The 17,727-nt window shown below is 33.6% G+C and overlaps 1 protein-coding gene across 1 annotated transcript in view; it reads left to right on the forward strand.

The window, feature by feature from the left end:
• The first annotated feature begins 5,011 nt into the window (after positions 1–5,011).
• Positions 5,012–17,727, forward strand: part of LOC100371984 (rab GTPase-activating protein 1-like) — a 102,045-nt gene continuing 89,329 nt past the window's right edge. The window contains exons 1-2 of the mRNA XM_085492480.1: positions 5,012–5,113; positions 16,777–17,217. Of these exons, the coding sequence (XP_085348606.1) occupies positions 16,797–17,217 (421 nt within the window). The 5' untranslated portion in view covers positions 5,012–5,113; positions 16,777–16,796. The remainder of the gene's footprint in view (positions 5,114–16,776; positions 17,218–17,727) is intronic.

The following is a 17,727-nucleotide window of genomic DNA, read 5'->3' on the forward strand; positions in this document are numbered from 1 at the left end:
CGGAAAACAAAATCGTTGAAAAAAAAAGGTGTTCTTTAAAGTAGTCAAAACTTGATGATTTTTTACATCGTAATTTGATTCATTGACTCACATTCCCTGTTGAGGGACTGTGATTGACTTAACAGCAAAATCGACTGTCTGCATAAATTATGATAATTACATGTAGCTCACGTGAACATACGTTGTGATGTCATCCAAAATGGACGCCTTCAGTTACGATACGCAATACTTACCCGGTCTGTTCGAATAGTTATTTTAATGTTAATTGATGTCATGTACATACCATAATATTTTTGTATTGTTTGGTAAATTATTTTATTGAAACAATACAATAAATGCACATTGTAAATACATGTAGAATCACCGGAGGCAAACTCCGATGTCTTTCATTTGTCCCGTGTTTACAGCACATGTAATTGTTGTTTCGATCAAAGTCACGCCCACCCTGAATAAACCGACTCCCTCTGAAAACCGACCATAGATCCCAGTCCCAGTCATGGTCGGTTTTGACAGGTTTTACTGTATATACAAACAACGTATGTGTCTTAAAATAACCACCAATCATGTTCGACCTACTTTGCATAACGAAAATAGACATGAGTTACCGAAGTAGTCGTTATAATTCTAGCAACATATTCGAGATCATTCATATTCAGAAGAAATGAAAAATATTTAATATTTTTAAAATAATAAACAGTAATATAATATTTAGACATTAGTGTATTCAACATGACGGTTATTATCTATTTGTTTAGCAATAACAACAATATTCTTATGTGACATAATGGCTCTGTAAAAACTTGTTCATTATTCAAGTGACGTTCGGGTAGTATTCGTTACAAAATGCATTAAACTCACTTGAGATTTATTGCAAAAAATGGCAACTAGAGATAAACATCTCAAAATTAAAAACAATCATTTTCAATAAATCAGGGAAAGGTCTGAACAAGGTTAAATTTTATGTAAATAAGAAAGAACTTGAAAAAGTTTCTTCTTATACATATCTGGGTATTAAAATTAATTCCACATGAAAACTTCACAAAGCCTAAATTGACTTAATAAACAGAGCAATGAAAGCTCTATTCAGTCTAAAACAGCATTTATATTCTGAAACAAATATTCCAGTAAAAATATATCTAAAGATGTTTGATGCAGTGGTCAAACCAATTTTGCTTTATTGCTCTGAGGTTTGGTCATGTGATAACATCAAACAATCGTCAAACCTATCAAACTGCACAACACCAGCAGAAAAATTCTTCTAAAAGTTGGCTGTAAAGCCACAAACATTGGTTGTCTAATGGAACTGGGTCGCTACCCACTGCTCTTAGCAAGTCTGCCCCAAATGTTTAAATATTGGCTTAAAATTGCTAATAAGCCGTCGAAAATACACTGGTTAATGAATGTTATAGACTATGCGTAAAAAATGATGAAACAGGCACTTACAACTGGGTATCAAGTATTAAATGTCTACTTAAATTATTAAACATGAGTTAGGTATGCAATAGAAGCAGTGAATAATCATAGCAATCTAATCTCTAGATTTAAAGAAAATTGCAACTGCTATATCAACAAGATAACAAGGAAACATTACACGTGACGATGACAACAAAGGCGGAATCCACTTTTATAAACTACGAACAAGAAAACAAGATTTCACCTTTGAAAATTATCTGGAAACTATTAACCCATAACACAGGTCGGCGATGACCAAGCTAAGAATCAGTACACATACACTGCAAATAGAAATAGGAAGATGTAAAAATATTGATCTGATCGAAAGAAAATGCTTATTATTATGCAACAGTGGTCAGATCGAAGATGAGACACACTTTCTTCTACAAAAAAAGAGAGATGACCTCTTTAACAAACACAACATACTCCAGGACAATTACTCTGACTATGAAAATTTGATAAACATCATACTAAAACTAAAAGATAGACAAATACTAAAAGTATTTACCAGTGTTTTACTATGAGTTTTAAAAAAGGATTTCCAACAAAGAAACACTATTTTCTTTTCTTTTTATAAATTATCTTCTTTTTTCTCCGTCTCTTTCTAACTGTTATGTCGATAATTTAATGTTTATATCTACTCTTAACAGCAAATAAATATCAATCTATTCACACCTTCTTTATTAACCACCGCTGAGCATTTAGGGGATAAACCAACATTTTTGAAATGTCGAAGATCGGATCAGTAGTTTTTGGAACCTCAATAAAGTTTATTAAAAGTGTCTAAAATACCCCAATGTCGGATATTTCTTACTGCGCCATGATTGATAAAATACAGAAACAGTTTATATCCTGCCACATGACAGTGTGCCATTATTACTATCTGTACAAAATATATTCTCTCTAGTAATACCTATAGAATTTAGGGAAAATTCCGTCAATTTGTTGTTAAACGGTTAGTTGAATTTTCTTTTGAAACAGATTAGCTTGGCCATTTGAAATGGACTGGGATTTTTTCACGTGCATATGTACGCAGAACTTGTTTCTTTTTCAATATAGTAATATAGTTATTTAATACTAAATTTAAAAAATATATTGATTTTTAAATAAAAATGTTAAAAGCAGCTGGTTCTAATCTGTTTCGAGAGTAAATGTTGCTCTCCATTCTGGACAAACATTCCTTATCTGATTTGGTGAACACCATTTTGCTTACTTGCAACATTTGGCTCACCACTCTTGGACCTTTTTACTTTTGCCAGAATCTGTGGTTCGGTATTTGTAAGACAAACAGCTGCAGGTGATCGCAAAAATATGGGGCAAAGAATACCAACATTTCTATAGCACATGTATGCATGGATTCTGGAGATAGTGGTTTTGTTTAGCAGTCACAAAATGTAAAGGCGGCAATTACATGACGGGGAAATCTGATATCAGATTCCTAAAGCACTTCACCAACGGAGGCTTGGAGAATGGTGGGCAGTGGTAGTTTGGAATTTGCTGAAAACGCACAACTGAAAAGAAGCAACTTCTTACTTCGCGTTAAACAAGGCTTTATAAAAATGCTTAAAGGCACTATATTAGAGGTAAAATTGGACACATTGGTCAAGAGTTGGCATGCCAAAAATGTATAGAAAGTTACCAGATGCATATATACGCCGTTGATTATCAGCCACTGAACATTTAACATTCACTTTGCCAGCCAGCTTCTAGTTTAGCCAGCTTCTAGTTTAGCCAGCTTCTAGTTTAGTGGATGGCGCTGTGTAACAGGATTTAACATTCGATTTCCCATGGTCGAAAAAGGGTTAACCATTTCCATACCGTGTCTTGTCTTTCAGAGTGTCGGTAATTTTTTCAGTATTTGAATAATATATGTGAATGACGCCACCTTCTCTATTTTATATAAGAAAATGTTCAGATCATCAGATACACGTATCTCAAAAACTACAATGATCTAGCGGTGATTGGTTCACCTGGTCACCGTTTTAATAGGTGTTTATGCCATCTTTTTATTTTTGAGGAATAGCATAGTGCACCGCTTTAAAGCGGCCAATTTTTTTGGGAAAGAGCATTTAATTTGTCATACATGTCAGAACTGGTTTCCAAGAACATCCGGTATGGTCGATTAGGTGTCCAACCTTCGTTACACCATAAATGGCTTTTGAACTAATGGGTGAATACTTTAGTCGTTACGAAAGATAGGTTTTTCAAAAATGGCTACTGGCTCGATCATGTTACGAGTATTTTCCAAAGACCCCCAAAATTTTAAAAATTTGATGTAGAACGAAGCAAGTTTAAAAGTCTACAGGCGCAGTGCATTAATTCTAGAAGTCAAATACATTTCGTTCTGACCACCTCTATCCACCGGAAGGTGCAATATTTTCGACGGAATCCAGTGCCGACCTTGCCATAACAATTTCTGTATGTAGGTATGTCAACTTTGCATGCGGAGGGCAGAAACTGGTGCAACGATAACAGGCTAGGATGCAATAAGTTGAATAATAACATTAGTACGCCTTCCCCAGTATATGACTTTTTCACTCAGGTCAAAGTGACCTCAAAAGTCAATTTCACTATATCAGTCAAATTTTTATTTTCGTATTTTTTTACGAAGCCTAAGCGCGTATTTACGATGAAGCCACCGTTCAAACCATAGTCCTTCAGATGAAGCCACCGTTCAAACCTTCAGTCCTTCAGATGAAGCCACCGTTCAAACCATAGTCCTTCAGATGAAGCCACCGTTCAAACCTTCAGTCCTTCAGATGAAGCCACCGTTCAAATCATAGTCCTTCAGATGAAGCCACCGTTCAAACCCTCAGTCCTTCAGATTTAGCAAGTTTGATCGAATAACATAAGAACATTTTCGAATGACGTTAACACTAGTTAATTTTGCATGTTCAAGAACTTGGACATCAAAATGTGGAAAAAGAAATAAGCGGCGTGTTTTTGTTTAGTATGCCTTTTATTAGTAATACACGTTTTGAATACAAACATATTATAATAGTTGAATCTCAAATTATAACAGATATACCAGATATACGTTTTTCCTAATATGCATGACCGCCCTCTACTATCGTTACAATTTGTATTTTCTATTAAATATGAAAAATGGAACTAAAAATCAAAATTACAGTTGTTACTCAGGCTCGGGACGAACTTATAACTCTTTTTTTTTTCTATTTTTTACTTTATCTTACTATGCTATTATTTTAATAATCACTTATATATTTATTGTTGTAAACCAATAGAAAATTTTTGTAATTTTCTAAGGATGCAGTAAAATTATTATTATTATTATAGTAATTAAATACACTTGAATGTCATTGGTCACCTCAAGTTGGCAAATAAATTAATTAAACGTCGGACTTTCGCATAATTTATTTTAAAATTCAATAGTAAAACATAATTTAAATACTCAAGATGAAAAGTGTTCAAGAATACGAACGTATTTGAACGTGAAATCACAAATAACGCTACACTTCATTAATCACGGAATATATGCTCAATCAATGGTCCGGTTGCGGAAATGTGTTTACCCACAATCCTTTGTGATTTCGTCTGCGCATGTGCAGACGACTGAAAACATGGTAGACTTTAAATTTTCACTTCCTGAGCAATGAAATGCCTATCTCGATCTCTTCAAAAAGATTGTTCAATTAGTGAAGTAAGTTTTATATTTATTAATGTATCTTTGTTTTCTTTCTTTACTGGGAGACCAAAACCAGCGATTTTTTGTTGCGGAACTAATAGTGTCGTCGACCGCCTATCTCGATTGACGTGTTTATATCAGCTGTGGCCCCGTTCTTGTCGATGTGGGGGCATTCGGGAGGTATTCCTCTCCGACAATGTAGTACCATCTTGCCGTTACAAAAATCAAATAAAAATTAGAAAATCAAAAAGTTGTGGGGGGTTACCGTCTGGGATTTCTATTTGACCAGTTATGAAAATGTCTCCACATCGTTGCAGAAACGGGTGGAGAAAAATGTGGAAAAATAAAATATTGCAATCCGATGATTCCATTTATTACTTTTTGTATAGACTCCTTACGTCATATTTAATTTAACAAAATAAATTTGTAATGTCTTCTTCTTCTTCAGAACTATGATACCACTTTTAAATTTGTTAAATATATATCGCGTCTGACCATTATTGGAATCGTATGATGTAGACACCATGAATGTTTACTAATTATATTAATTTGTACACACCCACTAATCCAATTCAACTTCTACATGTCTGTTCATCTACTTTACATCATATTCTTGAATTATATGTTTGTATCTTGTTCATCAATACAACATATTTAATATAACATGCCACTGTGATCTTGTGGTCTTTTTTACTTATCTACATTCATATATATTCATTTTGATACACAAAATATTAACATACTAGGCACAAAGAATACTGTCATGCTAAAATGTCTAGCAAAATATATATACGAATGTTTCAACATAAGAGAAAGCAAATTAAAAAAAAACAGCTGCCTCACAGATATCTAAATTAGTAATCCTAACATTTACTTTATTAATTTGCATTTCTAACCCACTTTCGGGCAAGTTTGTTGTTTTAGTTGTGTTTACTTTAGTTTTTTTATACTAGTGTATCTTTTTTTTTTTTTTTATTCTGAATGTTTCTGACATGGAATGACAACCATGCTTTATTGTACTTAGATCTATGTCCATTTTTAGGATACGACTTCAATAAAGACTATTACATTACAACTAGTAGCTTTGCGATGAGTACTTTCACAGTAACTGGACCTTTTACCAGAGTTGAGAATTAATGTTTTATGTGTTTTTAACAACTGATGCAAATCTGGGAATGCCATCTTAGGAGCTGTTAATTTGCCTTATGATTTGTGAAGTTGCTCTGGCAGGAGTTCCTAAATAGGACCCCTTAGTTTCTAGCTTCGACCAAGAAACATTTGACCATTTAGAGTATGGGCTTTGCATTATGCATTCTTGTTATACTGCTTAATGAAATACTGTAAGTAATGATCTTATTGGTGTTGCAGAAGGATAGTTGATTACCGTTTATTAAAATTAATAATTCCAAGAAAATCTTTATAATATAGATGAGAAATCATATGAAACAAATGTACAACTCATTCGCAGTAATGAAATAAAGGAATGTATATATATTTTAATTATTAATAATGTATTGCAATACAACTGATCAAAATTGAAGAAAATTATAATAAAAAATATTCTATCAGTGCCACTTCTCGATGGGCGTATTTCACAGTCAGTGTTATTAAAGAAAATATTTGCTCACAATCTTATAAACTGGATTGGCAATTCCCACTACCAATAAGATATAATGTGTACATATTTAGAAACATACAAAATACATACACTCACAAAAATACACACAAAATATTAATTAGAGAATTCATTATATAACCTTGACAAAGAAAATCATTATTTGTCAAACTTCATGTGGAAATCCTAATAAATTAGATGTAAACTTCACAACTGGCGGTTTAGCAATATTTTCTTGTCCATGGTGGCTGCCATCAGACATCGGATTGTTCGGGAGCATAAGATTGTAATGTGAATTTCGTACATCAATACTGTATGATGACGCTATCTTCTTGGCCTGCCTGTTATTCAGAGTCCCATATTGAGGGGGGCAAGGGGGTAAATAAAATGGAAATTTAATTTACTGTTAAAAAATAGGTTTTTGACTCCCATGTGCGAAGCACACAATGAAACTTGGTACATAAATGCTCTGAACTAATACTAGGTTTTGATTAGTTTTTGGTGAAAATCTGTCCATATTAATTACCTAATTTGCATAATGATTAGTCAATTTTCGGTTTTTCCACTGATATCTCAAGTACTAATCATCACATTTCAATGAAACTTGGTACATAGATATCATAGGACACTGCACAGACCTGCTAGTTTTTAGTACATATTAATAACCTAATTTACATACTTAATTATTTTTCTGTTTTTCCACGGATATCTTGAGTATTAATCATCACATTTCAATGAATCTAGAACTATGCAGAGACCAAATTAGTTTTCGGTAAAACTTAAGTGTGGGTTAAAATCTGTACATATTAATTATCTAATTTGCATGATTAATTAGTTTCAAGCTATCACACTGATATCTAAATTATTCCATTTCAATGAACAATGTACAAACCTGATTTGTTTGGGGTTAAAATCTGTTCATATTAATTCCCTAATTAGGATAATAATTCATAATTTTTTGGTAAATAGATGGTGATTGCACAGACCTCGTTAGTTTTACACTCAAATCTGTTCATATTAATTTTCTGATTTGCGTAATTAGTTTTCAACTTTTCCATCAATATCTCAAATACAAGTAATTTCAAATTATTTTTAATGTGTCTCCAGTACTTTCAGCACACGGGAGTTCTTTCTAAGCTTTCTTTGATTACACTTTACACTTTAATTCAAAATTTGGGACAAATAAAATAGCTGATTACATTTTACACCTTGTCCATGTCTACGAACTTATGGTTTTTAGCTCTGTTGTCGACTTTGTTGAGCGGAGCTTATCTTATGAGTGATTGTCCGCCGTTGTCGTCGTCAACTTTTTGGACTTATTCAATGAAAACTACAAGCCTGAATGCTTTGATACTTGGTGTATATGTAGCTTGTGTAGACCTCTTTTAGATTTGTTCATTTCATGATGATATCTTCAATTCTCTAATTAATTTTAGTGAATATTTTTGGTAAAAAGTGATATTTTCGACTTCTTGTTAAAAACCGCAATTCCGACTGCTTTGGTATTACATATATAGGTACTACATGTGAACCTCTCTCAGATTTGTTCATTTCATGATGATATCTTCAATTCTCTAATTTTAGTGAATATTTTGTCATTTTTGGTGAAAAAGTGGTATTTTTAGTCCCCGTTCAGGCGCAGCCTGAAAAGAGGACTTTATAATTCAGGTTTTGTCCTTTTTCCGTCTCCAACATTTTCTCAGAAATTCTACAGCAGGTATCAGTGAAACTTGGCAGGTTGATGAACAAGTGTCTTCCGAGTATGCACGTAATTTTTTTTCCAGATCTGAAAATCCCAAGTGGGTTTTTTTCACGATTTTTATCAAAAATTACCTCTCCCGGCAACATTGACAGAACGTCTGCGCATGCTCAGAATAAATTAATTACTGTAAAATACTTTATTTTTGCTTGCAACATTTTTTTGCTATTTTCGCTGAAGGAATGTTTCAGTTAAAATAAAATCCAGCAAATAATCCCTTTTTCCTTTATTTTACAGTCAAACTTGTCAAAAATCAATGAAAATAAATTCAATACAAAAAACAGCCAGAAAAAGTCTTTTCAGCGAATGATAATTCCAGCTGAAATAAAATATTTTACAGTATATTAGATCTGTGAGTAACGCTACAGCACGTGATTTCTCCATTGCGTGCAATTTATTATAGTACTGTTTATACATGTATTCTGTTTGGCTCTGTGGTCTCATTCACTAGTTACTAGAAGAACTAGTAACCTTATTTGATTTCAAGAACTTCAAGAAGGCGGCATAAGAGACGTGTTTGCAAAGGTAAGTTCTCCAGTTTCTACAAAATTGAATGTATTTTGGGGTACGATTGGTGTACATTCCGTGACGTACGTACGGACGTGAATATTATGATGATTGCCAGCTTTATACTCTTGTGAAAAGCCAAAAAAGCAAACAATTGTCTCCAATCTACGAAACTAGTTTGTAAATTGTATACCCTGTCAAATTATTGTACACGGACGATTAATTCATGGGGACATAGTTTCAAGTTAGTAAATCGTTATCCGGTCTTTTGCTTGTGTCGCGATTTCTGAAATATCCACAACTCGGGGGGGGGGGGGTGTATGTCCCTGTGTCGATCAACTTATTCATTATTATAATAGTAGGTTGCATATGATTATATTCGTATTTTTATGTTGTGAGCATTAAACTGTTGTAATGAAGATTTTGCCGATCTCGTACGATTCAACATGGCCGATGTGCAGTGACAACAAGTGTATGGACGTTCGGTCGAGTAGTCTGCAACGGACCATGAAATCGAAATTTAAAAATATTTTAGATATTTCATTCACTCCTGGCTCCTAAAAGAGTCTACTTTATATTTTACCGTAGTCATTGACACCTATTGTGAATAGCCCGAATGGGTAAGCTTCGTTTCGACAATGAGCTGTTATTTCTGCGAACAATGTTAAATTATTCTTTGAATGCTCAGTTTATATTTTGAAAACAACTAATTTTTTGGTTAAAAAAAAAATCATGTCGTTTTCCCTGTCAAAATCAAAGCATAAAGATCTTGCCAGAACATCGGTAAATCTACTACCGCGTTGCGTTCACCACGAGGTAACTGAACCGTCATTAACATATTTAAATGAGCCACGTGTAAATGCATGAGAACATGGCGGATGTCGTAACGCTTCGCGCATTTACATTCGACCGAAATCATTCGTTTACGATGAAACTAAGTTGAATATTACTTCCAATTTATAAAAATTCAACGAATTAAATTTTTGTGTGTTATTATAATCATTACTGAATAATAATCAACAATTGCAATACTTCGAAAACAAGTAAGTTATTCACTTGCGAAACACAGAATGACCAGATTGTGCTACCGTGATCATTCGCTACCGGTACTAACCACTAAGCAATGTATTCGTGTTTGTATTTATTCGAAACTTCTTTTAGAACATACTTTACTTTTCGTTATCAACAAGATTATAAAAAAAATAATGGATGTTATGTACAGTATGTACCACATCGAGGTCACGACTCGGTTAGCCTTGCTCAACTGGTTCGTAACCAGTCTTGTGATTGGTTGTTGACAAATGCTGAACAGGCCACGCCTCCAACGGTGTCATGCGTTCGGACTAACCGTTAGGAATTCCTAAATGGAGTCAATTTGTGTAGTTTTCTTGATTTATTCTGCAGATATCGGTAAAATGTAGGTAAGGCTTTGGCGAAATTCGAAGGAGCAACTAATATTCTTCAACCTGGTATTTTTTTCGTCTGTTTTTTCGAGTTTAAAAAATGTGAGCTGGCTGGAGCCTTCATCCCTTGTCTATTTCTTACACTAGATACCAGCCGACCCCCCCCCCCCCCCCTCATAGAGACTGAGTATTACAGTTGATTATAGTTCCTGGGCTCCCTGTGGTTTTATGGTGTATAAACTGGCACTAAATGAAAAGGCTGTTGAACCTTATTCAAATTTATAAGTACATGTTATTATGCATTTTCATTATGAAAACTGACTAAATTAAATGTGATTTTATTTTTAATTATGATTATGATTTATATCGGTAATGACGTTTTCATCCAATATTAATTGTGCAATTGTTAAAATGCCTACCTACACATTTATTGTTTTTGTTTCTGTTGCCCTGAAATAGACATTTGTAAAAAAAAAAAAAATTAAAAACATCTTGCTTGATTAAAATTAAAAAAAAAAAAGATGTACATGTAGTCATGTAGCCCCTTTCTGTTACCTGTTTTCAACTTCTTCCAAAGTAAAACTGGCGAAGCCTTGTAATTGCCATACAATCATCAACTGTGGAAAAACTTGTATGTTATTGAAAATCTTTATTTTGTTGTCTGTGAATTAATATAATATTTGAAATGGCGTAATGGTGCAAAATATTCTCAAACAATCAGTCTTCTGATGACACTACACTGCGCATTTATGCACAGTCAGTATCCCAATGCGCGATCACAGCTTACTAAGTGATGATTGTGGTTGAAATGGAAAACTGAATACAAAAATCCAGTAATATCTCAAACGAATTTCCGTCTGCTGTGAATGCATGTTTCGTTGCATCAAATACATTTTGTAAATAACCCAATTTTATGATAGAAGCTTGCAATCTTGTGCCATACAGGGTCAAGTGATTGAGCAATAACAAATGTGATTTTATGTATTAGGTCATTGAATGTATCCAAAAACATGGTACAATGATCTGAAATTTCAGGAGTGCTCGCTGAAGGTTTATCAATCCTGCGTATTGTCTTGTTCTTTTTCAATCCTGCATTTCAGTTACTAGAATTCATACTAAAAAAATAGTTTCTGTTTTTCTTCTAATAATTCGTCCACTTTCAAAAACAAATATTTTTCCATAGTCGAAATGCTAGAAGAATACAAAACTACTGTGATTTCACCTGTAGGGCCATTGTCAATTAGTTCGCCTGATCAACACAGCGTTATACATAGGACTGATATTGAATCACGGAGAGTAAAATCTGGTGATACTAATCTCTAGAACCACTCAGATTGGGACATATGTCTTATGAACCCACATGTGTATGTCTTTGACTATACTCATTTTAACCTATTTTTTTTCTTTCTTTTTTTTTTCTTCTTACAGTGGTGCTGTGAACTGCTTCAATTTCGCAAGGCAATTTGTTCTGGGTTCCTACAACATGGAGTGTCAGGGACTTTATTGAAATGTTGTACACAAATTTCACAAAATCCTGAATATATCTAAAAGTGAAGACTTCAAACAATTATTTGTTTCTTCTCCATTGAAGGGAATGAGCAGACCAACCTTTATCGCAACTGGCTTTCTTAATTATTACATGTACTTGCTCTGAAAACATAGCTTTTACAATTTTTTAAATTAACAGATGTTCTATGTACAATGAATACATTTTAAATAATAAACCTTACTGTGTTAATAACAAATTGTATTTGACAACATGAGAATGATTCTGATGCCCAGTGGTGATGTTGAAACAAACCCAGGTCTTGGTAATATACTAAGACCTGATTAACAAAGAAATCATGTACATCAAGGTTCACTCAGATTTATGAATGCAGTTTCTTGAGCAAGTATACATGTATGACAAATAGTTTTGTTGCACTTGTGTACTCTGAGATACTGAACATGGGTCAGTGGAAATTTTTTGTTTTCAGTACAAAACTAGATCATCGGAAATCATGATTGATGAGTTGTAACCACAAAGAGTACATATTTATTCACCTGTTTGCAGATATTCCTTGTACAACTTTATAATCAAATAACGGGGACTGTGACATTTCATGTCTTGTCAACTTCTTATTAAAAACCGCAAGTCTGATTGCTTTGATATTACATATATAGGTACTACATGTGGACCTCTCTCAGATTTGTTCATTTTGTGATGATATCTTTAATTCTCTAATTTTGGTGAATATTATATTGTAATACTTGGTAAAAAGTGATATTTTCGACTTCTTGTTAAAACCGTAATTACGGTTGCTTTGATGTTACATATATCGGTAATACATGTGGACCTCTCTCAGATTTGTTCATTTGATGATGATATCTTCAATTGTCTAATTTTAATGAATATTTTTGTCATTTTTGGTAAAAAGTGATATTTTTGAATTCTTGAAGTCCGATTGCTTTGATACTATACATATTGTTAATTTTCTAATGATATCTTCAGTTCTTTAATTGAAATGTGCATTTCTAACAGTGGAGCTATCTCAGATGACAGGCTGCTTGTTATTTATTTAAATTACATTATTATGAAAATAAAAAATTCAAAATACCCCATGTTGAATATCATGTCACTTACTTGTCAGTGTCTGACTGGTATATACAAAATGTGACCAAAAAACGTCAGAATAGTAAAAAAAAGTTGCCCGTGCCAAGACAGCCACTGAACCAAAACAATATGTCAGCCATCATTGTCTACCAGCGATATAATTTTACGCAACGAAATTGAGAAATGAGCCCTAAATACAGCTCTCCCAGTAAGAAATCAAATCATCAATCTTCATGAGTGATGGCATTTCCACCTATTTGTTTAGTGGTCCGAGAGTGAATGTTGTCAAGTTCAAAAGTGTGTTTTGACGTGCAGCGACATAAACATTATTGCTACAGTTTTGGGCTTGAACATATTCACCCAAAACAACAACGAACTTGAAACAAAAGTAACCCTTCGATCTAAACGATCTGCATCTATCAAAAACGAGTCTTAACGCCCTTGTGTTTTCGCGCTAGAGAAAAACAAGGCCAATCTACCATGATTGTTTGGTTATATCATCAATTCAACCAAGCTGTTAGATAGGTTGTTTATTTGAGGTGCCTGGGAACCAAAATTTGGGACGAGAATCCATCTGGTGTCGAAAAAACAGTGTTAATAACCAAGGGGTGGGTGACTTTTTACCTCAGCGATAGCTACGGTAATGGCAAACCAATTGATTCCGGGGAACACAGTGATCAGTGAGGCCCTAAATTACACACACCTTTCTGAATTTAGAATATGAATTCAGTTTTATGGCACACTCCTGTGGAGCAAACATCCGTGATGCAATTCACTCTGGTGAGGGAATAGTCAAGGATAAATAAACATGGCGACAATAATGCAACATTTTATTTCCGTTTTAGTTTTCGGGCTCATGAAGTATTTTACACTTATGGTAGTGATATATTTTGTATTTTTTACCTACCTACCTACCTATTGAATTCTTTCGTTGAAAACATGTTTAGGAGGAAATTTGGAAACTTTCTTAGGGAACATACATAAATGTTAAGTTACACCAAAAATAAATACAGTTTGAAAATTACATGGTGACACCATTTGTATTATTTTATTATAGATTCTCAGGGAACAAATATTAGTGTTGTAACTCACCCTGGTGTTGGATTTGAAGGACTCCAAAAACGTTTTTAAACAATTTAATGCACATGGATTTCACGACAAATGTTTCAATGTTCTGGTTATCTGTGGTTCGACTGCAGTTTTTGAAACAAACTTGGGGGACTCTGAAACGCAATTTATGGTACGTGACTTAAAAAACGCAATTTAATGAATTTCCCAACAAAGGTTTAAATGTTTTAGTTGTCTGTGGTGTGGCATTGGTGTGGAAAGCTGTGGATGAAAATGGCGACAAGGTCAAACGAATTGTTATGCTAATTTGATTTCCAGCATGTTAGTTGACAGCGATGTGAATTGAAACCAAAACGTTACCGACAAGACACCAAAACAATTGAAGACAAATAAACACGTGAAGCATAAACAACTGTTTGGAGTCATAAAATAGGGGATTATCCCATTGTTGACTTTTGAGGGGAATGGATTTGAGGGTGTCATAATAAGCATGGAAGAAAATCATTTTCATGCTATGAAAAGTGAAGACCTTGCACATACTTTAGTATAACGTCATTTTTGTTTGATTGCCTAACGCTTTCAGGTTCATGTGCTGCAAGTTACAGAGGACGTACCTAAGTGGCCGTCCCTCAGCAAATAATTTAACCCAGGCATTTTTCGTGTAAAAATTACAAAACTATTTTTACGCAATCTGAGAAGTTCAACTTACTAAACGAAGTACAGGACGACGAAGCTGAAATATCCAAGAACCAACACATACCAAAAATTATATCTCAAAAGTGAATATTCAGAGTGTATTTTAATCGGACCGGAAGTGGGAATTTGTTACTACTCTAAATATCCAAACATATTTTAGTATAAGATAGTAAATACATTTAGATTTTTTATCTACTGGCTTCAAATTGCTGTCACTTTGATTAATATAATTGTTCTTTAGAATAGAATACTTTATTATCACTGTCAAAAAAGTTTGACATTCCCTTTTTTATATATAAATGACAATAATGATTTAAATGTCAACACAAAATGTCAGTGACCATAAATTTCAGAATGAATGTACACATGTATGTATGTAGTTCATGTTATGTAATTAAAGTTAAGTTGTTTATTTCTGCCTTTGATGAGTAAAGTTTTTTTTTGTCAAATAAGGAATTAAATGTATGTAAATGTAAAAAAATAGAATGCACATGTTTTTGTTTAAATACATGTATAGTTTACATTGAGTGATAAAATTAACTTCCTTCTCAAGTAAAGTAAACAAGGGGCATTTTTAAGAATAATAGAATCTGTATTGCTATCATACCCCATATTTAAGAATTTAATGAAAAGTACAATAAAATAATAAATTCTGAAAACATGATAAATAACTAACATTAACAATGCAGGAGAGAATTAAGACGCTCATATTTCTAAACATAAAAAAAATGGTTAATTTGTATTTTCTGAAGCAGCTGGTTTAAAACTGTCAACAGTCCTCTTGCCTAAGTTGTTAGTACCGGGTATACTAAATCAGCAAATGCCAAAGGCATGTACAAGACAGTCAATTTAGTGAAGGCCTGAGAACTGTTAACATTTGTAAACACTCTTATGCGACATTACATGGTTTCCCATCGGTACTGAACAGAGAATGATTGACAGCTCATGCAACGTCACAGAGCAACCAGCCAATCACAGATTCGGTGGACACAAGATTGTGCAATTTTTTCACTGGTCAAATATGCAATACTGCAGTGATAATAAATACGCATTGATGTTTACTGATGTCTCCTGTTTAAAATATCTCTTTTTCACTAGCATGAAAGTATAGCATGGATTCGTGACCTTTATTTTGTTGACCACTTAACAGGAAGTTTAACCTAGCCATGCTCCGCATATTATTGAAATCGAGTGATATCTTTCATTTTGCATGCATAATTAATATCAAGGGAAACTATGCAGAAGTATATGTTCTCTCAGAAGTGATTTTTCCTGTAAATCTTGTTGTTCCACCTCTTCCTTCTCGCAAACAAATTAAAATTTTTCTGCCTATTGTATCATTGTTAATTTACTGTAGGATTACATACATAAACTTTTTTTTTGCCCAAATGAACAGTCTGAGTACTTATGGGTGTGGTATCTTATAGGTTAAGGACTGATTTTTTACAGATTTGGTAATGATTCAATAATAAATAATTCAAAATGTCCTTATATTGCATTTCATCTGTTCAGAGCAGGTTCTCAGAGTTGTGTAGATTTTAATTTTGTGATAAACAAGTAATGCATTTTACATACATCGCAACATGCAATACATGCAACGACTGTAGCGATATTATTGAATCCTGCAATGAATATTCTATACAATTATTTGTGGAGACTTTCTGGAACAAATTATGATTCATGTAGTAGTTCTCTAAATATCTGTATAGTAGTGCATTGTTGTTCTGTGAATCATCATGTATGTACATTGAATTGAGATTGTTTGACCTGATGTGTGGCACAATGGTCCCAGTCTACCTACAATGTAACATCGGAGAGTTTGTGGGTTTGACTCCCAAAGTTAGCAGCACACTCAGTAGTGAAAAAAAGAGAATTTTTTGCCCACTTGCCATTTGTATTTGTGATGGGGTGTACATTTTTCTTTATTGTGTGAGTGAATAATATGTGTAATACTGCATGACTAATATCCAATGAAAAAAAAGAAAAACCCCCAAAAATGAGAGTTTGAATTAACTCTATTATCCCTATTGTTTATAGTTATTGTGTCATCGGTCTACATGGAAGACACAGTAAGCCGTAGTTCATCTGATTCTATATCTACTACTGATGAGTACGTGCTAGTATCGCCATCTGAAGCAACCGATAACACACCATTGAAAGCTGTGAAAGAAGAAGAAGGGCTTAAAATTGCTGGTAATGGCAATATGGATGAGTTGAAACATACCTTGGAAGAAGTATTAAGTGACCAAGAAAAGGAAGATGCAGAGGTTGATAAAAAGACTGTGAAATCAAAGAGTGCAACGGAAACTGATGCTGTGGAACAGAGTGTTCTTTCTCACACAAAAAATATTGAGCACAATTTACCATGTAATGAAAAACGCACCAATTTTGGAACAAGTACATTCTACACAACTACTTTGAATAGGTCACGTGTTGTAAGTATGGGTGATGAATTCAGTAGTACAGCTTCCAAACATGGTATGTATATTCCTGGTTTGTTCTATTATAGCTTCCTCACTTCAAGTTCACTGTATTTTGAAATACAAGTTATTACGAGGATACCTCAAATTATGCATGAAGACAGTACAGCGCAAATATCGACCGACACGCAGCGGAGGTTGATGCGACGGCATACTGTCTGAGGGGTATACTTTGAGGTATTACTTTGAGGTATCCTCGTAATAACCTTATTATTATACAACTTTTACTTCCAAGGATACATTGTGGGAATGCCAAAATCCAAAAAGTTTAGAACAAAATCAACAAACTTCTTTGTCTGGAGTCTGGTCAAACTCTGGTGGCAGCTATGTTTTTATTATTATAAGAGGACGCTTTTGTGCATAATCTCAAATTTCCTAATATGGTAGGATGAAAATACCCTGTAAAATACCACAAAATTACGGCACGCTGTAACTCATGGCATTACGATGACATGTGTATAATAATATATAATACTCTATTATAAGTGCATGTCTAAATAAATGATGT

The sequence above is a fragment of the Saccoglossus kowalevskii genome, chromosome 17 (genome assembly GCF_978046115.1).
Source record: "Saccoglossus kowalevskii chromosome 17, keSacKowa6.1, whole genome shotgun sequence".
Classification (NCBI taxonomy): Eukaryota; Metazoa; Hemichordata; class Enteropneusta; family Harrimaniidae; genus Saccoglossus; species Saccoglossus kowalevskii.